Source organism: Corylus avellana, chromosome ca8 (genome assembly GCF_901000735.1).
Source record: "Corylus avellana chromosome ca8, CavTom2PMs-1.0".
Classification (NCBI taxonomy): Eukaryota; Viridiplantae; Streptophyta; class Magnoliopsida; order Fagales; family Betulaceae; genus Corylus; species Corylus avellana.
The window spans coordinates 24019246-24032698 of record NC_081548.1 but is presented as its reverse complement, the minus strand read 5'-3'; the positions used below and the strand labels follow the sequence as shown (position 1 = coordinate 24032698).

Below are 13453 nucleotides of genomic sequence, written 5' to 3'. Positions count from 1 at the left end.
GAAGCACTAGAATAAATTTTTGAGGTATTATAATCTATTTTTGAGGCTGGGTTTGGCAAAAAAGTCGCTAGAGAGGGTGACCCATCCGTCGGTCACGCTTGATGCAATGGTTGGGTCTATGGTGACCCAGCCGTGGGTCACGCTTGACGCAACGACTGGGTCTATCGTGACCCAGCCGTGGGTCACGCTAGACCCACGGCTGAGTCTACCATCGCTGGTGGGTTAGCCGTTGGTTTCACTGTCGCTGGGGCAGGTGATTCGGTTCTTTGTTTTTTATTATCTAGTGTTTTGATTTCATTTTGTCAAAATAAGCTTAGTGATGTGTCACCTTGTGGTTGGATGCTGCAAAAGACCCTTTTTGCAGCATGACCGTAGAGTAGGGGCTCCCTTTAATGACAACAAGTGATCAGAACCACTAATCTTATAAATTAGAAAACTCAATAACTAATTTTATCCCTTTCTAAAACTCAATGGAGCATTGATAATCGAGAGGTAAAATCTGAGGTAAAACTTAAGGCCTAATTATTAAAGTTAAAAACATAAGAATTAAATTGAAATCGCGCCAAAACTTCATACTAAATTTGAATTTTTTTTTTTTGTTTTCCTTTATTTTTGTCCCGTATCAAAAGTAGCCCTGGCCCCTGGGTTGAACTTTGGCATTGCCCCCTAGCGTCAGTACTTGGGCCCAGACCCATTAGAAGCCCTGGGTTGTTCTGGGCTTCCTGTCGAACGACCAAAAAATAAGTGAAACAGAACCTTAACGAAAAGAAAATTGGTTGCCCCAACAAAGAAAAAGAAAAAGAAAAAAGAAAAAAGCTGATTGAACCGGATAGGGATTTGGTTTAGGGTAGTTTTGGAAGACAGTATATAAAGAGCGAAAGTCTCGAAGTGCAAATTAGGGCGTAAAAGAAAAAACGAAGCCGTAGAAGAGGGCTCTTTCTCTGTGGAGCAAACTTATCCTTACGAACCACGGTAAGACCTATACCGAACCAAACCCGAGACTCCCCCTGTCGAAAACCCTAGCCTGCTTTCGTTTATTTTGTCTCCGAAATCTCTTTTTTTTTTCTCGCTTTCTGTGATATTTTATGGCTTCTGTTGTTTTCATTCTAAAAGTTGTCTTCTCTGATGCATGTCTCTGATGTGGTTTTGTGGTTTTTGTTTTTGTTTTTCGGTTATGAAAATTGTTTTGGCGGAGAAGATGGATCGGTACCAGAGAGTGGAGAAGCCGAGAGCGGACACGCCGATTGATGCGAATGAGATACGGATTACGAGCCAGGGAAGGATGCGCAACTATATCACCTATGCCATGAGCCTGCTTCAAGTATTTCTCTCTCTGTTTCATTTTCTCTTTGCATGGCTGTGTTGTTGAATTATTTGTGAATTTTTTTGTTCAGTTTCTGCAAAAACCTATGAGTAGTGTGATGCTCTTATGAGAGCTGTGTAGATTGTGAATGTTTACGGGCTTTAGGACTATTTTTCAATTTTTATTGTTTTAATTTTTCACCTGTTTGGCTATGGAAAGCTTGGGAATTGTTTGGTTTGGGTTTCAATGATGTGTTTGTGTTTGTGATAGTGAACGGGTCATGAATTTCTATAACGCAGGTGAAAAAATGATAAGAGGCCTTGAGGAAGTGCACTGGTTGTCGAAAATTGCCTAAAATTTTGGAGTTTAATCTTGTATTTTTTTTTTTAACTTGCTAATACCATATGGGGATTGGAGAGTAGGTGATGTTATGGTGAATGTTTTCGGAATATGTGATGCTATGATGTATTTGTAGGTGTTAATACAACGCTTGCTTAGTGGTTGTGTAACCATTTCAAGTGCTTGGTGTGGTCACAATGTTAGGGCTTGCTTTGGCTTAGGCATTTATCTTAATGAATTTATGTTGGATGTTGGTAGTGTAAATGTTTTTTTTTCCCCTTTTCCTTTTTTTTTTTGGGTCTTAATGACATCTTATATTCCTGTTCTTTGTCATTTTATAAAATTTATAGGAGGAAAAAGGTTCGAATGAAATTGTATTCAAGGCGATGGGAAGAGCTATCAACAAGACTGTGACGATCGTGGAGTTAATCAAGGTTCCATTCACCCATTGTGTATTAGTGCACTGAGAATTGGGCATATTGTTTTTTTTATTGCGATGAAAATATGCTTCAATTGGTTCTTTTGTTTTTATGCAGAGAAGAATTGTTGGTCTTCATCAGAACACTTCAATTGGATCCACAGACATTACTGACACATGGGAGCCCCTAGAGGAAGGCCTTCTTCCGTAAGAGGAGCTTGAACCTTATCTTAAGAAAGAAATGTTGAATTGAAAATTAGAGATAGGCAGTAAATTCATATTCATAGGTAATTTATGATTATAAGTGTGAAAATGACTTTATTCTTCAATTTTTGTCACAGATTGGAAACCACAAGGCATGTGTCAATGATAACAATAACCCTCTCAAAGAATGAACTGAATACATCCTCTGTTGGGTGAGTTTTTACTTGTTTGTTGCTATTTGATGCAAAGTAACATGTCATTTTGTTGTGTGATATACATCTCTATGAAGGTATATGGATGTACTTCTAGAAATTATACGCGTTCCAAGAGATGTAACAGGCAAGAAGGAAGAGACCATCTAGATAATACTTTATTCAAAGAAGAAGAATTATCTGGATCATTATACCATGTTTTAAAACTAAATCTAGGTCCCGAGTTTCCAGACACAGTGCACTTCCGCTTGGGTTAGTTATAAGTAATAAGATGCACAATTGGGGTTGCAAATGGCTAGATTAGCTACCATGCAGTGACTTCCCCAGAGGTTTCAGATTGGATCAGTTTTCTTCACAGTTAACTATAACTGGTCGTGAAATTTGATTTTTTTTTTTAAAGAATTACATATGATAGATGTGACCGATTAATTCAAGAAATGTCCACATTCTATGGTAGTTTATTGTTAAACTCTGTATGCTAGTTTTATTTTGTTATATTCTTTGATTGGTAAGTTATACACACGCTTACTGTGTCTTAAACCCAAGACTACACCCTTCACTGTGTTCTTAGGGTGCAGGGTGGGACCATGGGAGGACGTAAATTGATATTGGTGAATGTCATTAGTTGGAGTGGTTTGACTGCCTGTGGGTGTACTATTTTTCTGGGGGGAGTGCTAGGGAGCCCGAGAATTTTCCCGAAAATTCTCTCCTGCCTGACGTGGAAAATGTGGGTGGCAGACATGGAGAGAGAACGATTGTTTTTTTCTTTTCTTCTGAAGTGCTTTCCACGTCAGGCGGGAGAGAATTTTCGGGAAAATTCTCAGCTCCCTAGCACTGCCCTTTTTCTGGACTGCTTTCATTTACATTTTTGGGATTAATGGGATAAGCTGAAAAGAAATGTTGTTAAAGAAGGAAGTTGACCTTTTTCCTGGAACACTCTCTAGCAGGCACTTTTCCTACTTCCTAGGAAATTTTTAAAATTGAACTATCTTTAATGAATTTCCGAGATTTATCTTCACTTAGTCACTTCTGAATTGCTGGTGACTTTAGGTATCAACCTCCAATACCTGCGGAGCAGGTGAAGGCATCCACAGACTTTGATTACGAAGGAGGTAGTTCCCCATCATGATTATCCTTTTTATTTTATAAAATTATTGTATGTGAATTTTTAATTGGCTTTTATGTTTCAGAGGGTTCGCCTAGAGGTCGAGGGTGGGGCCGTGGTGGCAGAGGAAGGGGAAGGGCTAGAGGTGAGTCTCTTTTGAGATCTCTTTGAACGATGATAGTTTTTCCTGATGTGAATGTAACATTTTATTTCAGGCAATGGTTTCATGGGGGCTGATTATGAGGATGGAGGTTGGGACCGCAGTCGGGGCAATGCTAGGGGTAGGGGTCGTGGGAGAGGACGTAGTTTCCGTGGCCGTGGAAGAGGATGGTACAATGGACCTCCTGTTGATGCACAACAAGATGGAGGCCGTGGAAGAGGATGGTACAATGGACCTCAGGTTGATGCACAACAAGATGGAGGATACAATCGTGAACCACCTGTTCAAGGCCGAGGTATTTACTTTACTTTTTTGTTTAATACTCTGGGTATAACTTGAGACAGGTGCCTGTAGGTTTATTCTCTCATTGCCCTTTTTAAAAACATAGGGATTTGGTTTAGTCAGTTTCCTTTTCTTATTGCAATTGGTTATTTATTGGGACAACCATGGATCTGAACCCTATCAATTACCCTGAATTCGACTATGACTTGTGAGAAACTTACAACCCATAAACATTTCAAAAATGTGTTGGGGTTGATTAGTTGCCACATAAGCTGATAAATATTTGATGGGTTTTAAGAGGAAGGTTTCTACTACGTAATGATGAAAAAATGACGTTCAAAACTTCATGCTTCAAACTTTAAACTGATACCCAAGAGCTTCCAAAAGCTATTAAGTTGACAAAGTAAAAATTGAAACTCCTTTCTCTCTCCTCTCTCTCCAAGAGCTTCCAAAAGCTACTGGTCAAACCTTGAGTATAAAATTGTTTGGATTCTTGGAATCTGTTCAGATGGTATAAGCTGTGATAATATAACTAACTGTAGAATTTCTTTTAGTCGGTTATTGAACATTAAAACTAACTTGATATTGTTCGAATCATGATTTTTGAAGGCATAGGCTATTGTGTAAAATTTTTTATAGTGAGCATTTGGTTTACTTTGTTTAATGGGATTATCATTTCATTGACAACTGTTAAGAATTTGGATTACATCCAATGGACCATGTGCCCAGAACATCTGATAGAATGGGAAAATTATGTCTATTTGTCCATGTACTTGGTTCAGTCTGTTTAATGTGATGGAATTGCTGTGTGTAGGTCGTGGCCGTGGGAGGGGAAATCGTGGAAGGGGCCGTGGCTTTAGATCTAATGGGCCGATCCAGGCAGCTGCATGAGGCATTGAGCGGGCTTCCGTGAGCACAATGGCAATAATTCAAGTGATGGATGCCTTTTCCAATTTGTGTTTCATTATCCTTTGTTAGTTCCTTTTTTTTTGGGCCCCGGACTAGTATTAATTGTAGGACGCATTTATATGTTAGTGCTGTAGACTGATAGTTTGGGCTTGCTACCATATGAGGCAACACCCTTTTTATCGTAGACTTAGGTGAGATGCTTGAAAGGTTGTAATTTTTCCATTTTGACCGAGTAGTGCATTCTTTTATTTTTGTTTGGAGAGTTTTTGGTGTTAAATCCATACCTTTCCTGTGTTTGTATGCTCTGGAGGCTGCAGTAGGAAATTCTAGGATAAGTAAATGCTTCTGCAACCAATTTAATTGGTCTTAATCACTCACTAAAAAAAAAAGGAAAAAAAAAAAACAGGTCTTAGTCATGTTGATGAGCTGTGTCTGCTTGCGAAAATGGAAAGGCAAAGCCTACGAAAATGGAGAGGCTCTGCATGACCTATTTCATTGTCAAATTAGATTTTACAGATTTGAAAATTTAACAATAAAATAAGATTGAATTTATTTATTTTTGTTAGAGAGGATCGCGATCCAATAATGGAGTAGGAGAGAAAATGGATGGCGAAGTAAGAGAACCAAGGGTGATGAAATTTGTCTTAAATGCTCGAGTAGTGGTTATGCAAGTTGACAACGATCATTAAGCTAGCAAATAAATTCGTTGAATTACACCTAATCTCATATTTCCACTTGTTTTCTACGTTGAGGGATTTTAAGGATGTGAAAGGGTATTGTTTTTTATAACGTAGCCATTCTTACCGTGGACTTTGATGATTTTGTATATTATTGTTGTGGCATTTTCGTTGGATTGAATTGGTGAACCTTGTGCAATTGTAATCTTCTTTTATTCAAGGTCAGAGTGAAGCCTCATAGTAAAGAAAGAGTTTAACGAACTCGTATTGTGCGATACTCGTGAGTAATTAAACTCGTATTGTGCAATATTTGTGAGTGTAGGGTAGTTGCTCATTTTCCTTTTCTCTCAAGTTGAATAGATTAAAAAAAAAGTGCATTTTCCTTCTTTATATCTGCAAGGGCTTTTCTTTTCCTTCCCCTCTCCTTTATAACCCTCCAAAAAAGAAAAAAGAAAAAAAGAAACGACGAAGAGACAACAAAATGAAAAAAAAAAAAAAAAAAAAAAAATCCAAACAAACAAACTTATGAGTTAGGATCTCTAACAATTTGGACAACAAATTATTAGCTTACATGAGACCTATTTATCAGAGCAGGTGGCTAGATAGTGCAAAATTTATTTGTGTAAATAAATGTTATTTAGAGCATTCCCAATAGAAGAGCTAAATGTTACTTTTATCTAAAATAGTTCTTTAAATGTTTAAAAAATCCCCTACATTGGATTAGCTAAAAGAAAATGTAAAATAGATATTTGATTAGAAGAGCTAAAAAAAAAGCTAAATGTAGCAGCACTTTTCAAGGGAGCTATATTATTTTTCATTGTTTTTCTCACCTATTTTCTCTTTTTCTCAAATATTTTCCTACTTTTTCTCTGCATGTTCTCTTTTTTCCAAAACTTTTTCCATTTTTCCTCTCACATGTTCTCTTATTTCCAAAACTTTTCTTATTTTTAATAATATTTTAATAAAAATAGATAGAAATATAGCTAATCGGATGTAGAGACATTTAAAAATGGCTTAGTTAAACTAGATAAAAGTGAGTTATGAGGAGCCATTTTACATAAAAATATAGCTCATCCATTTTAGTAGATTGCTATAAAACTACCATGATGTGACTTTACAAAAAATATTAAGAATTAATTTTCATTGACACGTTATCCTATTTGTACTTGTATATTATTTTACTAAATAGTATTTCTCAATCTTATATAGGTTGTATTAATGTACTACCTAAAATATAATTTAGATAACAAATTGCTAGAAAATAAATTTTTTTTATCAAGGGATAGATACCAAAAGGTCCAAAATGATGTGAAAGTTAACCATTAGTACCAGTAATATTTTTTTTAATTAATTATTTTGATATTCTTCTATGAATATTTTTCACATCATTTTAATAGTTAATACTTTCTTAATACTCCTAAAATCCCCAAATCCCAAATTACGCCTGTTCCAAAACGAAGAAAAAGAGGAAGGCGGCGGCCAGTGCACGTTATAGTCATTTTGTCGTTATCATTATAATTATCCTTATTTTTGCTTTTCATGCTTTTAACCTCTTAAACTAATTGAATACCTTACAAAAAACAAGAAAGAAAAAAACCCTCTTAACTTGAATAGAAAGAAAAGATTGAAATACGACTGAAAGCACATCAAGAGGAGGTAAGAAAGCATCCCCAACCAAGGTAGGAGGTACCAAGCCCCAGAGCTCCTCCTTCCCTCGGACGGCCGGCCTTTCTCCAGATTTGTAAGCGGTTGCATTTTAACTCTGTGTTTTCCATACGGTTTTGGCAGATTCTCTTCAAGATGACGCAAGATGTGGAGATGAAAGACCACCCACCCCCACCAACTCCTTCCCAGTTGGTTTCCTCGGCCGTCCCACCCACTTTGCAGCGTATGTTGGATTTATTTGGATCCTCTGCTTCACTGTGATTCCACTTCAAATTGAAATTATTGGGCTTCTCTTTTGCTTTTCAATCATAGTTTTTTATTTTTATTTTTTATTTTTTGTGGGTTTTTGGGGTTTACAGATTTGAAGGAGATAGCGTCGCTTATTGAGACCGGCTCGTACACAAAGGAGGTTCGCCGAGTCGCTCGGGCTCTTCGCCTTACAAAGTCGCTGAGGCGCAAATTGACAGCGCCGGTTCTCTCGGCTTTTCTCGATTTCGCGCTTGTTCCTGGTTCCCAAGCGCATGCCCAGTTGTCTGTGTATCTTCCAAAGGTACATTCGCGAACTTTTTGGCTGTTTTGGCTCCTATAGATATTTTCATATAAATTCTTGATGGGTTTGGTTAATTTGATTCGGTAACCAAACTACGAAAATGTTAAGTAGGGAGTCGGACAAACATGAGAGATTGTGGGATGTCCAATGATATAATCGAACTGAAATATCAGTTTTGTGTATAACTTCCTATCAGAGTGATCCTTTCCTGTTTGCGGATTGTGACTAATTCATAGACTTCTGACTCCACCTATGAGGGACTAGCCTAATTGATTCACCGGTCACAATGAAACAATTTATGTGGAACTTGTTATTAATAGATAATATTCTTGGGCAAGGAGCATGGTTAGTGATTCAACAGCTGCCTGAAGGTTTACGAGAAGGTTTTAGAATTAGAGATGCCTTGGTGTAAGACTTTAATGTATAGCCAAGATATTTTTTGTTGTAGTTGGAAGAAATTTGTGATTTATCATGCTAGGTCATATTAAAGTTTCGTGATCTTTGAGAATGCCAGAAAAAGGTGAGGATGGTTATGTTGTGTTTAAAAGAAAAAGAGACCCACATTAACCCCTTGATGAAAGAAAATCCTAGCTGGATCTGAAATTTTTTAGCAGCTCTTTGCATACATGATAAAAGTTAAGGAACATTTAGTCTTTTGGACAGCAGAAGTGCCATTTGTTTCCATGATTACCTATTAATTTGTGGCATTGCCTATAAGCTTTACCAAAAGGTTCCAGAATAATCTCTGGAAATGGCAATAATTTATTTTAAAAGAGATAAGGAACCGGCTGCTACCTGTTGTTTTTATGTTGTTATCATGCTTTTACCACTAATGGCCTGCATGTGCACTATACTTGAGTTTTGGGATCCAACGCTTTTTTTTTTTTTTTTTAAGAAAAATTAATGTATGTAGTATAACCTTGGTTCCATCACTTACGAGTGATCCTTTTTTGATGCAATAGGCATTTTTTATATGGAATGTTAATGATGGTCTCTCGTGGAGTTTTCTTTTTTCTACGGATTGATACGATGAGGGCTTAGTTATGAGACTGATAAAATATAAGTTATACAGTTTTGCCAGAAGGAAGAGTAGGGTGGTTCAGGAGGAGATGTTAAAGATTGGTAAGGACTTTATGTATTCTGGTTATCATACTCTGACTTATCTATTTCTGGTAATGAACATCCTATCTCTTTCATTACCATACGATGTTGAAAGAGAAGTTAGTGTCCATGATGCAATGACGAGGTGTTCTCCCAGACTATAGAAATGTATTTATAACACCTTTTCACGTGCATAGCACGCTTTCTTCACACTTCCCCTTTCAAAGATGATTAGCATATGAAGACAAGGAATGTTCATTCAAAGATAGCGTGCTCTCAAGGTTGGCCTGGAAATGCTCAAGATAGGTTGAAATGGTGGTATGGAAGTTGACAAATGAATGGCTTTTGTGTGATAGGCAGCCGGTAATAAATGTAGTGAGTCCAATACATGTTGTGGAACACCTTACATATGTATTTGATTGTTGGAACGTGTGTACAGTTAGTATTGTATATGGATGATGAGAACCTCTGTTCAATGGGACAGTTGCTCTTCTTGCTTCAACTCCTTCTTACTCAGTTTAATGATGAACTTTGTTAAGCTTCTGTTTTATTTATTTGGAGATTTGATAGTGATAGTTGTACTTAACTGTTACTTTTGTGATTAATTTCTAATGCCTACATCGTTTAAACATACTTAGTTTCTTTGTGGTGGTTCATGGTCTCTTGGTAACGTTTGCTGTAACAATTTGTAGGAAGATGAGCATATGGAAGTTGACACTGCTACATCTGCTAATCAAGCTCCAGTAAAACATTTACTGCCAGAACTTGAGATTTACTGCTACTTGCTCGTACTACTTTTTCTGATTGATCAGAAAAAGTACAATGAGGTTGGTTCTTTGTTTATTTCTCTTTTTTATGCATTATAGGGGGCTGAACCCGTTCAGGTAGTTGTGTTGTGAACATGCTTTCTGTTTCTCTTTCAGGCTAAAGCTTGTTCATCAGCAAGTATTGTTCGGCTTAAAAATGTAAACAGAAGAACTGTTGATGTTATAGCATCTAGACTGTACTTTTATTACTCATATAGCTATGAGCTCGCGGGTGATCTAGCTGAAATTCGGGGGTGAGTTCTCCATCAACGCAAATGTACATAGGAATTTATGTATGTGTGTGTGTATATATGTTATATCATGCAGGACAAAATAGAGGATTAGTAGCTGAATGAGACTGAGTTTTATATATATATTTTAAATTTTTTATTATTATCTAATCTAGATGTATGTTATTTTCAGCAATCTGCTTGCCTTGCATCGCATTGCTACATTGCGTCGTGATGAGCTGGGTCAGGTTTGTTTTCAGCTCAAATGAAGGTTGTTCTGTGTTGGAGATTTAGAACTCATATTGATACGATGCCATGATGCAGGAAACACTTCTGAACTTGTTACTTCGTAATTACCTCCACTACAACCTATATGATCAGGCAGAGAAGCTAAGGTCTAAGGCACCACGATTTGAAGCACACTCAAACCAGCAGGTGCAGCAATTTTCTCTATAAAATTGTAGTGGAATTAATTCATATGGGTTAAGATTCTGCTTCACATTATCTGAATGTCTAACCTGGTCACTGCTTCATTGATTTGAAGGTCTAAACTGGCAGAGTTTTTGTTGTTTGGTCCACATAAAAATTTATCACTCAATTACTTATTAAAAAAAAAAATATATATCACTCAAATACTTATTTTTGTTTTTATCTTGTATCCATGAAGTATTCATGAAACTTGCTGTGATTTTATTTTGGTTTTATCTTGTATGTTATGTTTGGATGAAGCAATTGAAATTTATATGCTAAATCTCAAAATTATGATATTTAGAATCCCATCATTTGAAATCCCAACAATTACAAATGTCTGTGTTTGGATCTACTTACATAGTCTATGAATCCATAAAAGTTTTGTAAACATCAACCATCACCGACTAGTTACACCCCACCATTGCACCCCATGGTCATCCACTGTCAAACCTTGTTTTAACATAAATAGAATACCTGCAATCCAATTCCCACTCATTAATGAAAATCTTCTAGAGCCAGAGACCTCGCTTCTCAAATTATGGCAACAAGAAAAGCTTTCCATCCATTGCATCACTCTCTGGTGCACTTTTTCCATGTCAAAAATGATTTGACATGTAAAACACGAACTTTACTTAGGTCAAGCAACACTTGTGCTTTTTGCTTCGTCCCTAGGCCCCATGAGGCCTTTGCAGTTAAGTGTGCCTGGTACTTTTAACAACATTGCATGACATCAAAACAAGGAAGTTTCTTTGACACAGTTTAAATTTGTCGTGTCTGAATTCCACGAAAAGTTTCTACCCAAACACACTCTTAATGATTTAAGTGGGGAAGTTAGCCCTTGAAATCTATTATGATTGTAAGATTTAGGTCTATAGTTTTCTTTTCTTATACCCAAAGTTTCTAGAGGTGGGGTATCTTTCTCATAAATAAAGTAGTGGAATGTACTGACGTTCAAGGAAGCTCAACCATGAGAGAGTGCCACAAGGAACCCAGAGCCTCTGGGTGAAGTAGAGCTTCTGTGCTCTCGAACCTCCTCTGTATTTTTCTTTTAGTGCTCTCTTCTCTGAAGTTTCTTCTCTTATATTTCACTAAAAAAATAATTCCTTTTTCTTTCTTTCTTTCTTTTTTTTGGTCTGATGCATTCTACTTGTTTGATCAATTGTGTAGAGCTCTAGTTTTGGTACTGTCTGACCAAAAGTGAGCATGAATACCTCTGTAATATAAGCATCTGATGTCAAAGATTTCCTCTGCAGTTGTATGTTTTTACTTATCAAAAAAAGATTTCCTCTGCAGTTTTGTCGATATCTCTTCTACCTTGGGAAGATTCGAACAATTCAGTTGGAGTATACCGACGCAAAAGAGTCTCTCCTGCAGGCTGCTCGGAAAGCCCCAGTTGCAGCTAAAGGTTTTCGAATTCAATGTAACAAGTGGGCTGTGTTAGTCCGTCTACTGCTGGGAGAAGTACCTGAAAGGACAGTCTTTATGCAGAAAGGAATGGAGAAGGCTTTGAAGCCATACTTTGAGCTTACAAATGTGAGTCCAAAATGTCAAACTGGAAGTAATTAATTGCAACATGTCAATGCATTATGTAGAATCATGAATTTAATATTGATTTACTACTTGCTAAACCATAATTCTTGATTAATACTGCAAATCTTCATATATATTGCTTGACCTTTTAGGTTGACAGCTATACCCTAGTTAGTCTAGTCAGTGTTTGGTTCTGATGTACTCCATCTGCGATTTTGGAGGGTTTAACCTTGTGCTGGAACTTTCAGGCTGTTCGGATTGGTGACCTTGAGCTGTTTAGGAATGTTGCTGAGAAGTTTGCTGCCACTTTCAGCGCAGACGGAACACAAAATTTGATTGTTCGGTTGCGGCATAATGTCATCAGGACCGGTTTGCGTAACATCAGCATCTCTTACTTCCGCATCTCACTTGCTGATGTTGCTGAAAAATTGAGGTTGAAATCTCAAAACCCTGTCGCAGATGCTGAGAGCCTCCTAGCCAAGGCTATTTCTGATGGGGCAGTTGATGCCACCTTGGATCACACAAATGGGTGGATGGTATCAAAGGAAACTGGTGATATTTACTCCACAAATGAGCCTCAAATTGCTTTCAACTCCCGGATTGCTTTCTGTCTTAACATGCACAATGAAGCAGTTAGGGCCTTGCAGTTTCCGCCCAACACACACAAGGAGGAGGGAAGTGCTGAAAAGAGGAGAGAGAGGCAGCAACAGGAACAAGAGCTTGCCAAGCATATTGCTGAAGAAGATGATGATGATTTTTAACTGTGGGGTTTTTTTGTTGTTGTGGAAAGAGCCCTATTTGTTATGAAGCTATCATTTGCTAGGTAGCATGTGATCGAATATGGCCTTGTCATGTGCACGATGTATGACTTATTTCATTATGCTTAAAATTTTTGAATCTTTCTTTTGAAGCTATCTTTCCTTCTTTATATCTATGCCTCTGCTTCTGATTTTTTTTTTTTATATATATATAATCCACCTTTGAAGTGTGAATGAGCGAGCAGGTCTCAAGAAACTCGAGGCTTCTAATGATTGCCAACTCCTTTTTTTATTTTTTTAATACTTCTCTTTCTCTAGATTGTAACGATTGGCTAATCATGGCCAGTTGTGTTTGCCTTTTGAATTATTTGAAACCATCAACTCTTGCCGTGGAATATGTTCATGGTTTTGGTTGACGGTGATGCTATATCACATGCCAACTTCGATTCAATAGTAGATCCAACTTTTTGAAAAAGAGGTTTTGAAGAAAAATATTTCGGGTATTAAAGTTTTTATTACAACTCATTATAAATTGTAGTAATCTATATAGCAGTTATCACGTCACACAGACTTAAAAAATTGACGTGACACTTACCACACCAGTTACAATTAAATTTGTCAGTTAAGGCAGATATATCATATAGAAATTGTATTGTTGATAGAAAGATCTAAAGGAACAAACTGTGAGGATATAAAAATTTGTTTTGATACTAAATTTCCCCCCTTTTTTTTT

At 37.0% G+C, this 13453-nt stretch overlaps 2 protein-coding genes across 4 annotated transcripts; both read left to right on the top strand.

Moving 5' to 3' along the window:
- The first annotated feature begins 862 nt into the window (after positions 1-862).
- On the top strand, positions 863-5194 carry LOC132189039 (uncharacterized). Its single transcript, XM_059603514.1, has 9 exons — positions 863-972; positions 1199-1321; positions 1993-2076; positions 2179-2267; positions 2402-2476; positions 3527-3588; positions 3667-3726; positions 3797-4036; positions 4838-5194. The coding sequence occupies exons 2-9, from the start codon at positions 1199-1201 to the stop codon at positions 4912-4914; spliced, it is 810 nt and encodes a 269-aa protein (XP_059459497.1). The 5' UTR covers positions 863-972; the 3' UTR covers positions 4915-5194.
- A 2006-nt stretch (positions 5195-7200) lies between these two features.
- LOC132189037 (probable 26S proteasome non-ATPase regulatory subunit 3) lies at positions 7201-12890 on the top strand. Of its 3 annotated transcripts, none has more exons than XM_059603513.1 (9): positions 7201-7288; positions 7398-7497; positions 7634-7824; positions 9618-9752; positions 9849-9985; positions 10155-10209; positions 10286-10396; positions 11726-11965; positions 12211-12890. In XM_059603513.1, exons 2-9 carry the CDS (start codon positions 7410-7412, stop codon positions 12721-12723), a joined length of 1470 nt encoding a protein of 489 aa, XP_059459496.1. In that variant the 5' UTR covers positions 7201-7288; positions 7398-7409; the 3' UTR covers positions 12724-12890. The 3 variants fall into 3 exon arrangements, with proteins under 3 accessions (XP_059459496.1, XP_059459495.1, XP_059459494.1); XM_059603512.1 differs by having other exon boundaries at positions 7201-7295; XM_059603511.1 differs by having other exon boundaries at positions 7208-7497.
- The last annotated feature ends 563 nt before the right edge of the window (positions 12891-13453 follow it).